General features: G+C 40.2%; 1 protein-coding gene and 1 long non-coding RNA gene across 2 annotated transcripts; one reads left to right on the forward strand and one right to left on the reverse strand.

Annotated features, from left to right (window-relative positions):
* Positions 1–457: 457 nt before the first annotated feature.
* On the reverse strand, positions 458–2659 carry Prps1l1 (phosphoribosyl pyrophosphate synthetase 1 like 1). Its single transcript, XM_005076222.4, has 2 exons — positions 2553–2659; positions 458–1615 (listed from the first exon to the last, which is right to left on the reverse strand). The coding sequence occupies exon 2, from the start codon at positions 1562–1564 to the stop codon at positions 518–520; it is 1047 nt and encodes a 348-aa protein (XP_005076279.2). The 5' UTR covers positions 1565–1615; positions 2553–2659; the 3' UTR covers positions 458–517.
* On the forward strand, positions 1448–2126 carry LOC121139402. Its single transcript, XR_005876363.1, has 2 exons — positions 1448–1569; positions 1771–2126. It is a non-coding gene; the product is annotated as an uncharacterized LOC121139402 (long non-coding RNA).
* Positions 2660–16629: the final 13970 nt, after the last annotated feature.

The raw sequence follows: 16629 nt of genomic DNA on the forward strand, positions 1-16629 counted from the left end.
ACAAAGTGTCAACAGTGCAACCCAGTTGCATATTCGCCCGGGAAGAGGATGCCTGGGCAGGAAGCTAAAGTGAAAGGCGACTCCACTGAGTACGATCCCAAGGCTGGCAGAGACCCCGCGGGTGCTGCCCTTGCTTCTAGTGTATTTCGAATCCAGGAGAGGTGCTGGGAGTGCCCTGGGTGCTTGCTGAAGTTTCCGCAGATCCTGGTGAACTTGCTGCATGTGATGGTGTTTGATAGATCAAGCAGCATCCTAGCTGATTTGTCCACACGCAGCTAGATGCGGCATGCTGGGAGATGAGAAACCTTGCAGGAATGGGCTTTGTGAGAGCTTCAACACTCACAGAGTCAAAGCAGCCAGGATGAACCAGGCTAGGGAACTCCACCATCCCCTCCCTCAGGGCCACAGTGGACTCATGGGTCTCCTATTGAACATTCCATCAAATACAGAGGCAAAATGCTGAACAGGGTTTATTTTCATTTTATCTTACTGCATTTAAAAAATGCACGTCAGTTCGTCACAAAGGGACATGACTGAACAGGTAGGAAACAGACTCTCCGTTATGGGTTCTTCGGATGGCTTCTGCCAGAATCATGGAGATGTCAATCACCTGGATTTTGGGGCAGTGCTTCATCTTGTCCTCCTGAGGAATGGTGTTAGTGACCACTACTGCCTCAAAGCCCCCACCGTTGATGCGAGCAATGGCTGGGCCGGAGAAGATTCCGTGAGTCAGGATGGCATAAACCCTGGTGGCTCCCGCTGAGAGAAGCTTGTCAGCCGCGTGACAGATTGTACCACAAGTGTCAGCCATGTCATCCACAAGGATAGCCACCCGGTCCTTCACATCGCCCACAAGCACCATGCGGTCCACCTCATTGGCTTTCTTCCGTTCCTTGTGGATCAGGGCAAAATCCACATTCAGATGGTCGGCGATGGAAGTGACCCTCTTGGCCCCGCCAGCATCAGGAGAGACAACGGTGCAGTTCCTCCATTCAGAAATATTCTCCCTGATCCACTTCAGGACAGCTGGCTCTGCATACAAGTTGTCTACTGGGATGTCGAAAAAGCCCTGAATCTGGGAAGCGTGTAGGTCCATGGTGATGATATGATCTGCACCTGCTATAGACAGCATATTCGCTACGAGCTTCGCAGAGATGGGGGCCCGGCTCTTATCCTTCTTATCCTGACGGGCATAAGGGAAGCACGGGATGACCGCAGTCACCCGGCTGGCGGAAGCGATCTTGCAAGCATTAATCATGATCAGAAGTTCCATTAGACTGTCGTTGATTTCGCCACAACCGCTCTGAACGATGTAGACATCCTCTCCGCGCACACTCTCACCGATTTCTACGCAGGTCTCCTGGTTACTGAATTTCTTAGTGACCACCTTGCCGAGCTCCAGTCCCAGGCGCTCAGTAATCTTCTGGGATAAGTCCTGGTGGGAGCTGCCACTGAAGATTTTGATGTTTGGCATCTTAACCAAAGATCCTAGATTCAGCTTTTCCCTCTGCCGCCTTGGAATGGAACTTGGACCACAGACCCTAACAGCTTCCGGCGATTGCATAGCAGGTGATTATGAAGCCGTTACTGCCCTTTCCGTAACGGTTGTGCTAATCTGAGCCAAAGTATTTTGAAAAAACAAAACAAAACAAAAGGCTTGATTGGCACCCGCTGTGCACTTTCAAATTAAGAAGACTCTCTACTCTATGGGAATTTTCCTACTGTTATTATTATTATTAATTTTTCTTGTTTTTTGGTTTTTTCCGGAAGGGTTTCCCTGGGTATCCCTGGTTGTCCTGGAACAGAACTTGCCTCAATTCAGAGACAGACCGCCTCTGCTTCATGAGTGCTGGAATTAAAGGCATGGGCCACTGCCTGGCCAATTGTTATTATTAACTTTTAGGAACTTTAAATTTAAATACACTAAAACACAAAGCAAGGTTCTCAGATGAATTTAAATGGAAAGTTTCAGGCTGGAGGAGTACGTACAAAGTGTCTAGTCCATTTCCAACAGAGTGAAAAAGCAAAGAAGGTTGAAAATGGTAGAAATGGGAATCCATTCCAGAGTATTTGAAAGTACCTCCAGGATACTTGCTGTGTTAATTAAATAAATGTTCCAAGAGCAACTCCCGTGTGTCAGTTGTTTTACTTTTTGCAGAAGTATCAAATTCTGCAGCTGTATGCACCATATATATCCTTGCACAGCTGTGAATGTAGGGAAACATGTTTGTAGATAGCAACATCACTTCACAATGTGTAAGGCTTGGACATGTGTGTTGGGGTGTAAGACAATGAGTTGCAAATATTAACTAACCTACATGTTTAGAGAAACAGATTCTGGGACAAGCAAGTGGTCATCAATAAGTAGGAAAACATTTATGGTCTACAGCAGTATGAAAAATGTATTACTTGGTTATACAGTTTTAGTTTTATACATTTAATGAGATATTATTATAGTCATATAATAATTAAACTAACATTGCCCACGTTAAAATGCTACATCAAAACAGCATGCTAATGACTTAAGCACATCCCTCTTGACATGAAAATACCTTCTTTTCTCTTCGTTCACGTTCTTTGTGATTGACAGTGCATGCCAAATGCTTTCTGTTCACAAATCTTCATTCATGTTCTTTCTTAAAAACAAATCCAACGGAGAGACACCTGTGCCGTGTAATTCATGCCCAAGGAGCCACATACAGTGATTTGTACAGAAAATCCTGCAGCTTAATTTAGAAGCACTAAAAAGTACTTGCAGCTTCAATTAAATTGATTTTTCTTTTAGTGTTCTCAGTATGACACACATTTTCAGTTTTTAATGAAAAACAAAACAGAGTTTCAAATAGATTTAATATTACATAAATAGGACTAAATGCTAATATAAACATTTGCTGGTTGTATTTTTCTTGAGATGTTAAGTAGAAGCCATTTTTGAATCACTGTTATTTTTGTTCCAAGATCTGGCTGTTGCTTTACCTCATAATTCCAGGGCTTTGTCTAGAGTTATCATATGTTAAAGATGGCAATGCCCTCAGAGATCATCCCGTCATTCTATATCCCAGTTCACAGCTAGGGAACCCTGGACCAGAGAAACAAGTTATCCATAATACACTGACTTGCTAAAGCTCAGTGCATACTAGGATGTGGGCTTCTTAGATTTCCAAGTATGCTATACTTTTCTGCTCTGTTACTTTAGGCCCCTTCTCCACTCCATCTCCTAGTTTACGAGAATGATGAGGGGGGAAAATGTGTGCATAAATGCTTGCATAAAATTTTCTTACTTACCAAGTAACTACAATGAAGAATAAAAATGAGCCCAAATGTCCTGTTGCTGAAATCAAGCTCTGAAATCCAGAAATGCACCACTGATGTCATAGATTGTGATGTCATAGATTGTGATGTCATAGACTGTGATGACATTAATGGTCATTGTGACATTTTTCTAACTTGGGATTTCACATTGTTCTCTTTGTTCCATGGGTTGAGGAAGACAACTACCTTATCACCAACTGCTTCTGGAAAGATTCATGTAGCGATAATGCATACTGGATAACACATAAAGGTCTTCCCAAAACAGGAGTACTTAAATATCATCTATATATCATATATATAGTTTCCTTCTCAATAGTTTCTTGGTTTACTGGTTGTTTCTTTACTCTTCGCCATTCTGGCATAAATAATTCAAAGACAATTCTGATGCAGTTTGATCAGTTGAGAAGAAAAGAAATCCAGGCAGTCATTTCTGAAAGCGAGGAAAATGGTTGTATTTTAAGTTAAATAAATGCTTTCACTAAACACACTTACAGTTGACAAAATGCTAGGTGTTTAGGTGGCAATTATCGTTCTCTGATAAACTGTCAAATCTTGTCACAACACATGTTACAAACAAGGACAGATTTAGATGTCCTCCATGACAGCTTTGTGTAGGTTGGGAATGTGTGGCAGTTAATTTCAAGCAAGGAACATATTTTTCTTTCTAGCAGTTATCTTCTTGTTGATTAGGAAGACCGTCTTTGTGCCTCTAATCTTACTCATTGGCTCACAGTTCCAAATCATCATTGTAAGACCGCCTTACCTCCTCTGTTTGATTCATAATTGTCAGGCACAATACTGGGAGGAGACAGTTTCCCATGGAGGTTCACACTCAGTGCAGATGCTATAGTTTGTTCTGTGGTTGTTTACAGTTGGAGCTGACTGCTGTGCATGTTTATCAAGCTTTTTGCTGGAAATCTGTCATCTTGTACAATAGATGTGTAGGTAACAGCAAGGTAAATAAGACGGAGTGAAACAAATAGAAGAAGGGGAGGAAATTTCATGATTCAGAAGCCAGATTTTGTGAGCATTATGTTAGACTTATGAAGGTGTTTCTGAAGTGTACTTTGGAGTTTCTTTTAGAAGTTGGGTAAACCAAACAATCCTAGTATGAAATAGTAATTGTGGAATAAAAATGAGATTCCAGGAGCTGGATAATGTACAATCATAATGACAAATAAAGCAATATATAAAGAGATTCCATAACTTCTAGATTGCAAGTAAGAAAATCTTTTCCTTGTGGCTATGGGAAATAATGTGGAGTGCTTCAAAGCAGATTCTGGGCTGGTGTTTGCTATTTCCTGTAAAATCTCAGTTTCATACAAGTAACAAAAAGTTACATCAATGAAATTCAAGAGCACACATTTCCATTTATGTTATTGAAAACTCTTTAAAAAAGGCCTTTTGACTGGGGGTGGTAGAACATGCCTTTAATCCCAGGTAGAGACAGGCAGATCTCTGTGAGTTGAAGACCAGCCTGGTCTATAGAATGAGTTCTAGGACAGCCAAGGCTACACAGAAAAACCCTGTCTTGAAAAACTAAAATCAAACTAACAAATAAACAAAATGTACTTTTGTAGCACTCAGGAGGCAGGGTTAGATGGATTTCTGTGAATTCAAGTTCAGCCTGGTAAACATAGCAAGTTCCATGCCAACTAAGATCACACTGAGAGAAACCCTGCCTCAAAACCAACCAACCAAATAAATATATAAATAAATTAAAGTACTTTTTTGATACTTCAAAGGGCAAAGAAGAAACATCTGTGGTTTAAACAAGAATGGCCCCGTAGGTTCATATATTTGAATGCTTAGTCATCAGAGAGTGGTGTTGTTTGAAACAGAAGAGGATTGCCTATGGCCTTGTTGGAGAAGTGACCTCCCTGGAAGAAGTGTCTAGGCTGTCTATTACAATAACTAGGATCACTTTGTCTTTGACAATTCAGTGCTGCCACTTTGCCCCGGCTACTTTGGGACCTGATTAAATCCATGACATTGAATTCATCCAGCTGAACAACTTCTGTATTCCCACATAACCCTGATTGGTGTTTGTCATCAGAATCATAGGTATCAACACGGAGTCGTTTACATACACCCTCTGATCCATGAGATCTGCATTGTTGGGAAACACATGATGGAAGTGAACAATTTCCTGTGGACTTTCAGACTGTCCTGGTGCAATAAATGACCTATTTTGTGAAAGGCAGAAAAGCAGGGAACTGGGAAGAACAGATTTACATGCTTTTTAGAAGAATACACTAAGGAATCTCCCTCAACATTTCTGTAATATCTGGTCAGTTAGTAAACAGTAAATTGAAAATAAACATTACCCCTTTTTTCTCTTCATAGTGACCATCTATTAATAATAATAATTTTCCAAAAAAGCAATGAAAGCAGCTATCCACTCACATAAGTGAAAATTGTCTGTAGTGTGTTTGAGGATGTTTGTTTACCCAATAATTCCAGAGAGATCAGAACTACTGGGAAGATTAGTTAGGCCACATATATGCAGACACTATTTGAAGAGCTTCTAATCAGTACTCTATCTGCGGTGTGGGAAGAAGAATATGGAGTTTGTGTTTCTAACCAGAGGCCAGTTAATACCCCTGCTGCCATCCTGTTGACCTTTGAGAATTGATTTCATTTGACTTTGCAATTGTGCTGGCTATTTTTTTTAAACTTGACGTATCTGAAGAACATTTTCTTGATTATTGATTGTTGGAGATGGCCTAGTGTTGGGGAATATTTGTTTAACTACTCAAAGGTGTGTTGAATTTGTTTATGATGCATTTGTTTAATGTGAAGATGTACTGCTGTTTTACCTTGCTTGCCTAAGGTACATAATTGGTCTACTAGAAAGCTGGATGGCCAAAGGCAAGGGAGGAGGTATAGGTGGGACTTTTGGGCGGGAAGAGTAAGTAGGAGGAAGAATTCAGACTTGGGAAGCAAAGAAAAGAAGAAGGAAAAAGAAATGTCAGGGAGTTGCCAGGGGCCAGACAGCCAGATGTGTCAAAACCAGCAAAGTAGGACGTGCAGAATGAAAGAAAGGTTAAAGGCTCTGAGGAAAATGTAGATGAATAGAAACGGGTTGAATGAAGTTAAAAGAGCTAGTGGGACATGTCCAAGCTGAGGCCAAATGTAGATGAATAGAAATGGTTGAACGAAGTTAAAAGAGCTAGTGGGACACATCCTCGCTGAGGCCAAAGAGTCATAATTATTAAGACGTGTCTGTGACTTTATTTAGGAGCTAGTTGGTGTCCCAAAGAAAATGTCAACTACAGTGTAGCTCATTGTTGATAGTACCAACCTTGGGAAGACTGTTATAATACTGTGTGAGGTGGGACCGAGGTGGATCCCATGGCCTGGGACAAACACACCATCAGGTAGAACTTATATGGGAAGGAAGTTTTATTGGGAAGGGAAAGGAATTGGGGAAGGGAGAGAGAACAAAAAGAAAGAGAGGACGGAGACAAGAGAAAGGGGAGGTGAGCAGAGTTTGCTTTACAGAAGCTACTCAGTTTCTGGAGGTCTCATTTATTAATCTTCGATTTCAGTGTCTGTGCTATTTATGCCAGATTCAGGAAGCAGTCTCCTGTGCCAATGTGTGCCAGGGTATTTCCCACTTTCTCTTCTATCAGCTCTAGTATAATTGGATTTATATTGAGGTCTTTGAACCACTTGGACCTGAGTTTTGTGCAAGGTGATATGGACCCAAGGAGGTCATTTCATACTTATCACAGGAGAAATCCACCAGGATGAAGTTTCAGTTTTGAACATAATGTCCCAAATACAAAGGCATCCATTTTCGTAAAAGAAACATTACTAAAACTAAAATCGCATATAAAGCCCCACACACTTATAGTGGGAGACTTCAACACCCCACTCTCACCACTAGACAGGACTACCAGACAGAAACTTAAAAAAGAAACAAAGGAACTAATAGAAGTTATGACATGTTAAGAGAAGCTTTCCTTGAGAGGAGCCTTCTCGCCCGCCTGGTTCCAGATCCGCATCAGTCCCAAATAAACACACAGGAGGCTATATTAATTATGAAGCTGTTGGCCTTGCTTGTTTCTTACTAGCTAGCTCTGACTTAAGTAATTACCCCATAATTGTTAATCTAAGTATGTTTCTTACTGGAGAATAGTTCCAGGCTTCCTACCCCCATGGTGTTACATGTTGACTCTCTTGTGTTTCTCCTTCCCAGAATCCTCCTGGACTCCTAGTCCCTCCTATCTTGGTTCCCTATAGGCTCAACAGTACTTTATTAACAAATGCACAGGACTTCCCCCAACAATGACACAATTGGGATTAACAGACATCTATAGAACATTCAATCCAAATAAAAAAGAATATACCTTCTTCTCACCACCACATGGAACCTTCTAAAAAATCAACCACATACTTGGCAACATATCAAACCTCAAGAGGTACAAAAAATTGGAATAACTCCATGCATCTTATCAGACCACTATGCGTTAAAATTAGAATTCAACAACAACACAAAACTGCAGAAACTCTACAAACTCATGGAAATTGAATAATGCCCAATTGCATCATTCCTGGGTCAAGGAAGAAATAAAAAAAGAAATTAAAGACTTCCTAGAATTCAATGAGAATGAGGACACAACATACCCAAACTTATGGGGCACTCTGAAAGCAGTGTTACGAGGGAAGTTCATAGCACTAAGTGCCCACATGAAGAAACTGGAGAATAGTTATGCTAGGGAATTGACAGCACAGCTGGAAGCTCTAGAACACAAAGAAGAAAACTCACCCAGGAGGAGTAGATATCAGGAAATAATCAAACTGAGGGCTGAGATCAATAAACTAGAAACTAGGAAAACAATACAAAGAATCAATGTAACAAAGAGTTGGTTCTTTAAGAAAATCAACAAGATACACAAACCTTTATCCAAACTTATGAAATGGCAGAATATGAACATGTAAATTAACAAAATCAGAAATGAAAAGGGGAACATAACAACTGATACTGAAGAAATACAGAGAACCATCAGACCATACTTTGAAAACCTACCTGTACACCATAAAATTTGAAAATTCAAGGAAAATGGACATTTTCTGGATAGCTATTACTTGCCAAAATTAAATCAAGACAGACAAGCAATTTTAATAGGGCTATAACCACTATGGAAATAGAAGCAGTCATCAAAAGTCTCCCCCTGCCAAAAAAAAAAAAAAAGCCCAGGTCCAGATGGCCTCAGTTAAGAATTCTACCAGAAATTCAAAGAACAGCTTATACCAATTCTTCTCAAAGTATTCCACGCAATAGAAGCAGAAGGGTCTTAGCCAAACTCTTTCTACGAGTCTTCAATAACCTTGATCCCCAAGCCACGCAAAGATAAAACTAAGAAAGAGAACTTCATACCAATGTCCCTCATGAATATTGATGCAAAATACTCAAAAAATACTGGCAAATTGGATCCAAGAACACATCAAAACAATCATCCACTATGATCAAGTAGGTTTCATCCTAAAATCCATCAATGTAATCCACCATATAAACAAGCTGAAAAAACAAAAATCACATGATCATCTCATTAGATGATGAAAAAGCCTTGGACAAAATCCAACACCCTTTCATGATAAAGGTCTTGGAGAGATCCAGGATAAGAGGAACACACCTGAACATAATAAAAGCTATATACAGCAACCCAACAGCCAACATCAAACTAAATGGACAGAAACTCAATGTGATTCTTGTAAAATCAGGAACAAAAAAAGGCTGTCCACTGTCTACATAACTTTTCAATATTGTCCTTGAACTTCTAGCTAGAGCAATATGACAACACAAGGAGATCAAGGGGATACATATTGGAAAGGAAGAGGTCAAACTTTCACTATTTGAAGATGATATGATAGTTTACATAAATGACCTAAAAACTCTACCAGTAAACTTATACTGCTGATAAATACTTTCAGCAAAGTGGCAGGCTACAAGATCAACTCAAGAAAATCAGTAGCCCTGCTTTATACAGATGATAAAAGGGCTGAGAAAGAAATCAGAGAAACATCACCCTTTACAACTGCCACAAACAACATAAAATACCTTGGGTTAACCCTAACCAAACAAGTGAAAGACCTGTATTGCAAAACTTGCAATGTGTGGAGTCGTCACCATCCCTGACTTCCAGCTCTATTATAGAGCTATAATCCTGAAAACAGCTTGGTATTGGCACAAAAATAGACAGGTAGACCAATGGAATCGATTTGAACACCCCAATATTAACCCATACACATATAAACATCTGACCTTCCACAAAGAAGCTAAAAATATGTAATAGAAAAAAGAAAGCATCTTCAACAAATGGTGCTGGCATAACCGGATGCTAGCCTGTAGAAGACTGCAGATAGGTTCATGTCTATCACCATGCACAAAACTTAAGTCTCAATGGATCAAAGACCTCAAAATAAATCCAGCCACACTGAGCCTGTTAGAAGAGAAAGTGTGAGGCACCCTTGAACAAATTGGTACAGGAGACAGCTTCCTGAACATAGAGCAACAGTGGCACAGAAACTGAGATATGGGACCTCCTGAAACTGAGAAGCTTCTGTAAGGCAAAGGACACAGTCAACAAGACAAAAAGGCAGCCCATAGAATGGGAAAAGGCATTCATTAACCCCACATCTGGCAGAGGGCTGATCTCTAAAATTTCAAAGAACTGAAGAAGCAAGTCTCCAAAACACCAAAGGATCCAATTAAAAAGTGGGCTACAGAATTAAATAGAGAATTCTCAATAGAGGAGTCTAAAATGGCCGAGAGGCACTTGAGAAAGTTCTCAACATCCTTAGCCATACGGGAAATGTAAATCAAAACAACTCTGAGATACCATCTTATTCCTGTCAGAATGGCTAAAATCAAAAACACCAATGACAGTTTATGCTGGAGAGGTTGTGGAGAAAGGGGAACACTCCTCCACTGCTGGTGGGAGTGACAACTCATGCAGCCACTCTGGAATTCAGTATGGAGATTCATCAGGAGAGTCATCAGTCTACCATAAGACCCAGCAATTCCACTCTTAGGCATGTACCCAAAAGAAGCATGTTCATACAACAAGGATGTCTGTTTCACTATGTTCACAGCGGCATTATATTTAATAGCCAGAACCTGGAAGCAACCTAGATGCCCCTCAATTAAAGAGTGGATAGAGAAAATGTGGTTACATTTACACAATGGAGTACTATTCAGTAGAAAAAAAACCAATGGAATCTTGAAATTTGCAGGCAAATGGATGGCACTAGAAGAAACCATCCTGAGTGAGGTAACCCAGTCACAAAAAGACAAACATAGTATGTACTCTCTCATATATGGATTTTAGACATGGATCAGGGGAGTGCCAGCTTACAATCCCACTGCCAGAGAGTATGGGAAACAGAACCTTCAACCAATGACTGAAGGAAGCAGAGGCAGACACCCACAGCTAAACACTGACCTGAACAGAGAGGGAGGACTGATGAGCATAGGGGTCAAGACTGGGCTTGTTCAATCCACAGAAACAGCTGATCTGAACAAGGGGGAGCTCTTGAACCCCAGATTGACGGCTGGGAATCCTGCATGGGACTGATCCAGATCCCCTGAATGTGGATGTCAGTGAGAACCCTAGGTAATCTATGGGCCTTGGGTAGTAGATTAGTATTTATCCCTGGCGTACAAATGGACTTTGGGTGCCCATCCCACAATGAGAGATGCTCTCTCACCCTGAACTCTTTTGGGAGGGCCTAGACCTTGCCCTGGATGAAATGACAGACTCTGGACACCACCCATGGAGGGCCTCACCCTCCCCGGGGAAAGGAGTGGGGACTGGGGGAGGGGGTGGGGTCTTGGTGGGAGGGCATGGGAGGAGGGGAGGGGGATGGAGAGGGAGCTGGGTTGACATGTAAAGCAACCTTGTTTCTAATTTAAATTTAAAAATAAAAAAGGCAAAAACATACTTCTTTTACAAATGTGTGTGCCCTTGTATTGGGGGCATAGATATTCAGAACTGAGACTTCATCTTGATGGATTTTTTTCTTTGGTGAATGTGAAATGTCTTTATCCATCTCTTTTGATTAATTTTAGTTTGAAGTCTATTCTGTTTATATATAGGATAGCTACACTTGCTTGTTTCTTAGGACCTTTTGTTTGGAAACTCTTTTTCTAACCCTTTATTCTGAAGTAATATATATTTTGAAGTTGATATGTGTTTCTTGCATACACCAGAATGATGGATCCTGTTTTTGTATCTTTTCTGTTAGCCCGTGTCTTTTTATTGGTGAATAGTCCATGGATATTAGATATTATTGACCAGTGATTGTTGATCCCTGTTATTTTTTGGTTTTGGTGATAGTGATGGCAGTGTGTGTGTGTGTGTTCCCCTTCTTTGGGATTTTCTGGTGTGAAATTATCTTTTGCCTCTGTTTTTGTGGATGTAACTGAGTTCCTTGGATTGGAATTTTCCTTCTAGTATTTTCTGTTGTGATGGATTTGTGGATAGGTATTGTTTAAATCTTGTCTTGAAATGAAATACCTTGTTTCGCCCGTCTATAGTGATTGAAAGTTTTCCTGGTTATAGTAGTCTGGGCTAGCATCCATGGTCTCTTAGTGTGTGCAGAATGTCTTTCCAGAAACATTTGTCTTTTTGAGTCTCCATGGAGAGGTCAGATGTAATTCTAATAGGCCTGTCTTTATGTGTTACTTGGCCTTTCTTACTTTTCAGCTCTAAAAATTCTTTCTTTATTCTGTATGTTTAGTATTTTGATTATTATGTGGCATGGGCACTTTTTTTGTCAAGTCTATTTGGTGTTCTGTAAGCTTCTTGTACTTTCATTGGCATGTCCTTCTTTAGGTTCTATGATTTTGTTCAATATGTTTTTTGTGCCTTTGAGCTGGGCTTCTTCTTCTACCCCTATTATTCTTAGGTTTGGTCTTTTCATGGTGTCCCAGATTTCTAGGATATTTAGTGTTAGGAATTTATTGAATTTAACATTTTCTTTAACTGATGAATCTATTTCCTTTATCATATATCTTCAACACCTGAGATCCTCTCTCCCATCTCTTGTATACTGTTGGTGATGCTTGCATCTGTAGTTCTGTTCTCTTCCCCAAATTTTAAATTTCTAGAATTCCCTTTTTTATTGTTTCTATTTCAGTTTTCACATCTTGAACTGTTTCCTTCACCTGTTTCATTGTTTTTTCTTGGTTGTCTTTAAGAGATTTATTGATTTCTTCCAATTTTTGATTGTCTTTTCCTAGACTTCTTTGAGGGAATTTTTCATTTCCTCTTGAAGAGCCTCTGCTATCTTCCTAAAGTAATTTTTGAGTTGCTGTTTTATGTTTCAGCTGCATTGGGAAATTCAAGTTTTGATGCTGTAGGGTCACTGGGTTCCTGCGGTTCCCTGCTGCTCTTTTGGTTGTTGATTTTAATCTTATAGTAGAGTTTACTCATATTTTCTTCCAACTGGTGTGGTTTGTGCCTGTGGCCATTCTTCCAACTGTTGTGGTTTGGACCCATGCCTGATTTTCTAATTTGTTTGCACCTGTCCCTATGTAGTCTACTGGGGTTGCAGGGGAGGGCTGGCCATGGGGAAGTCATACAAGTGTGTATGGTTGGGCGTCAGAGTGTATCTTGGCAGGACAGAGTCCAGTGGGTGGCAAGGGGGATGGTGGGGGAGGTTGGGAAACGTGCATCAGAGCAACAGAGTTCCACCAGAGGTGGGGTCAGGATCCTGCTGCCTTGCTCCTGCTGGGATGGCAGGGAGAGAGGCTGGTGGGGAGTGCCAAGATTCTATTTTCTAACGATCTATCTCTTACACGTTTTTCTCTCCACTGCATTCTGCGTCCTCTCTCTGAGACCTGTCTTAAGTTACTTATCCTCTCTACTTCCTCTACCCCTCCCTCCCTTTTCCTTTCTCTTCTTTTCCTCTTTCTTTCCCTTATTCTTCATTCTCTCTCTCTCTCTCTCTCTCTCTCTCTCTGTGTGTGTGTGTGTGTGTGTGTGTGTGTATGATTGCAGGTGAGCAGAGGTCAGATGATATCTTCATGGAGTTGGTTCTCTCTATTCCATCTTTACATGGGTTCCAGGTAACACACTCAAGTTTGCATGCTTACCAGATATGGCCTTTATCTCCTCACCTGTCTCACTGGCCTCTTGTTCTCTTTTCACCTGGGTCTATTATGCTATCAATGCAGCCTTCTGTGTTTTAAATGTTAGTACTGCAGCTTTCATCAGAAGGCACTTTATTGAGTCCCTTTGCAGTGCTTCTGGGGGATGCTTTAGAGCTCATTGTTGGTCACCTTTGTCTTCAAACCTGTTCATTCTTGACACCTTAAAAAAGGCCCTGTATAATAGCTATACCTAACTATTTGAATGTAAATATTGTAGAATTATAGCTATTTATTCTTTGTGTTCATGATGAACTCTTTTTCCATTTGTGCTTGTTTATATTTAACTCAGTATAGTCATGGTAAGAGAATTTATTTGAGGAAGTTGTTTAAAATCGAAGATGAAAGTTTCTTCTTCTAGAAGAAATTTGCCTCTGATCTTTACCTGAGTTGCTGCTAGATTGGAACCACCTTACTTCAGCATCACCCTCTAATTTTCCCTGATGTGTTATGCTCATAGATTCAGAGTTACAAAGAAGGGCCTGGGTCACAACTTACAGAAATCCCCTCACCCTGGTCCACACATCTTTTGCTTCTGTCCTGCTCACTAGTCATCACATCCTGCTGTGCACTCTGGGGTGGGTCTTCTCTCTCACCATAGCTCTGAACACAGAGAACTCTCCTGACCCAAATTAATGAGTAGAACTTTACCTTCAAGACTCCTCACCTTGGGAAGACCTCTGGGCCTTAGCTTCTACCTGACTTGACCAATGTTGTTTAAAAAGAATGAAATCCAAGGTTATAGCTGGTAGATTTTCTTCCTTGACTCCTGTGACTTCCATGACTCATTCAGCACAGCCCATCCTCAATTGCCTTCCCTGAATGGTGAAGTTAGCTGAATAACTGTGCCTTGGGGAAAGCAGCATTGGATGATGATTGGCAGTAGAGGCTGTCTTGGTGGTTAGCAGACATTACAATGGATGAATCTGTGGGATCAAGAAAGCACTTTCAGTGATGGGTTAGTTTTTAGGATTAGTGTCTTAGTTAGGGTTACCATTGCTGTGATCAAACACCATGACCAAAAGCCTCTTGGGGAGGAAAGGGTTTATTTGGCATATGCTTACAAATTACTGTTCATCACTGAAGAAAGTCAGGTGAATAAACCCAAACAGGGCATGAACCTGGAGGCAGGAGCTGATGCAGAAGCCATGGAGGGTGTTGCTTACTGGCTGGCCTGCCATGGTTTGCTCTGTCTGATTTCTTACAGAACCCAGGACCACCAGCCCACAGATGGCACTACCCACCATAGGCTGGACCATCCTCACATCATTCACTGAGAATATGCCCTACAGGCTTGGCTACAGCCTGATCTTATAGAGGCATTTCCTCAGTTAGGGCTTCTTCCTCTCTGAAGATTGTAGCTTGTGTCAAGTTGACATAAATCCAACCAGCATAGTAACTCGGTATTATATGTTTGTCTGATGATAATGAAAAGGACATCTAAGTCCCAACCTAACCTTCTGACTTATAGCCCTTGGAAATGAGGTTACATTTAGACTTACGTTTCACTGCAGGCTTGCGCTCACATATACTGAACGCATACAACAATTGTATACTGTACACACTACCTTCTGCAAATTCATCTTTAAAATAAATGTTACTTTGTGATTGTTGTTGACTTTAGCAGTTTACTTTACCAACAGTCACTTTTTTTGTAAATAAATTCTGCTTCATATTCTTATATGTTAATCTACTTCTTATCAATTCAATTCATGAGCTCTCATTTAAAATAGATCACAATGAAAAAAACAAGAAACAGCTTATTAGTGTCAATCTGCTTCGTTCCTTTTGTAAACATGTGAAAAAGAAGGCCTATGAATGGCTAAGTGATTCATGAGCATAAACTAATATTTTTTTGTTTTGAAAATCATGTGTTTTTAAAGTGGTACTTAGTTTTACTAATTTAGTGTTGTATCTGTTGAAAACCTAGGAAAATGATGGTGTCCTTAGTATAAGTAGTACAGAAATAATTGATTTCTGATCTTCGAGTTTAGTTTAGCCACAGAGAGGGGTGAGGTAGGGCTATGGATCTGTACATTTTTTCACAAACCTTTGCATGATTTTCTCATTTATGAAATGAATAATTGTAATAACCTGTTAGGGTTGTGAGGACAAAGTAAGAAAAATTAATGTAAACCACTTCAAACTTTATACATGTATATCACATGTACTTTATACACATGATTTGGAAATTATTTTCATTTATTTACTTACTTATTTTGTTCCTGTGGAGTGTGTGTGTGTGTGTGTGTGTGTGTGTGTGTGTACTCAGACATTACTCAGTATACGTGGTGAGGTCAGAGGACAGTCTGTGGGAACCATTTCTCTCCTCCTACCAAGGTCACAGGGATCAAACTCACATCACCAGGATTGGCAATAAGTGCCTGTATCTACTCATCCATCCAGCTGGCCCATGGACATAAATTTGTACGTAGAACGCAAACAGGTGTCAACAGTTTCATAAAATGACATAAACGTTTTAGTCTACACAAGAACATCTGTAGACTTGACTTCCTCCCACAGCTTTGCTCTTGAAGGGCTGATCACAGTGAAGAGGAACAGGCAGATGCGGGATCTTGAGACCAGGGAGCTTTACCAGTCACGATTGGAAGATAAGGAGAGAGTGTTGGGTGACTCATTGGTTATGCTCTAAAAAACTGAAGACAGGACAGCACAGCCTGAAGAGTAACAACATGTATCCATGAACAGTGTGGTGTGAGATCAAGATTGGTCTTTCTATGAATGAGTGTCTGCGGAAGATTTCCTGCTAAGTGTAGGTCTACAAGTAGACAGAATTTCATTCCTTCTATGACCCAGGATATATATATATATATATATATATATATATATATATACACATATATATGCATTCTTATAGCAGCAGGCTCTCTGCAAAGAACTAGTTAAGAAAACATTTCTTCATGAGACCACATGGATAATTATTGGTCAATCAGCAAAAGATGATGTCCTAGTTTGCCAGTAAAAGGTTAAGTATAATTTTAACTACCCATCATAAAATCTTTTGACTATTACTAGCATTTCATTCTCAGAGCTCTACTTTGTCTTACATTTTTTTGTATATTTTAGAGAAAAAATGATGACTCACAAGCTTGATCTTCCTTTGACATAATTCTGTAATAATAAATTATTTCTCACAG

This window comes from Mesocricetus auratus, unplaced genomic scaffold (genome assembly GCF_017639785.1).
Source record: "Mesocricetus auratus isolate SY011 unplaced genomic scaffold, BCM_Maur_2.0 Super-Scaffold_15014, whole genome shotgun sequence".
In the NCBI taxonomy this organism is placed as follows: Eukaryota; Metazoa; Chordata; class Mammalia; order Rodentia; family Cricetidae; genus Mesocricetus; species Mesocricetus auratus.

Coding starts and splice junctions, on each gene's coding strand:
- Prps1l1 (XM_005076222.4), bottom strand. CDS start 1,564: ATGCAATCGCCGGAAGCTGTTAGGGTCTGTGGTCCAAGTTCCATTCCA.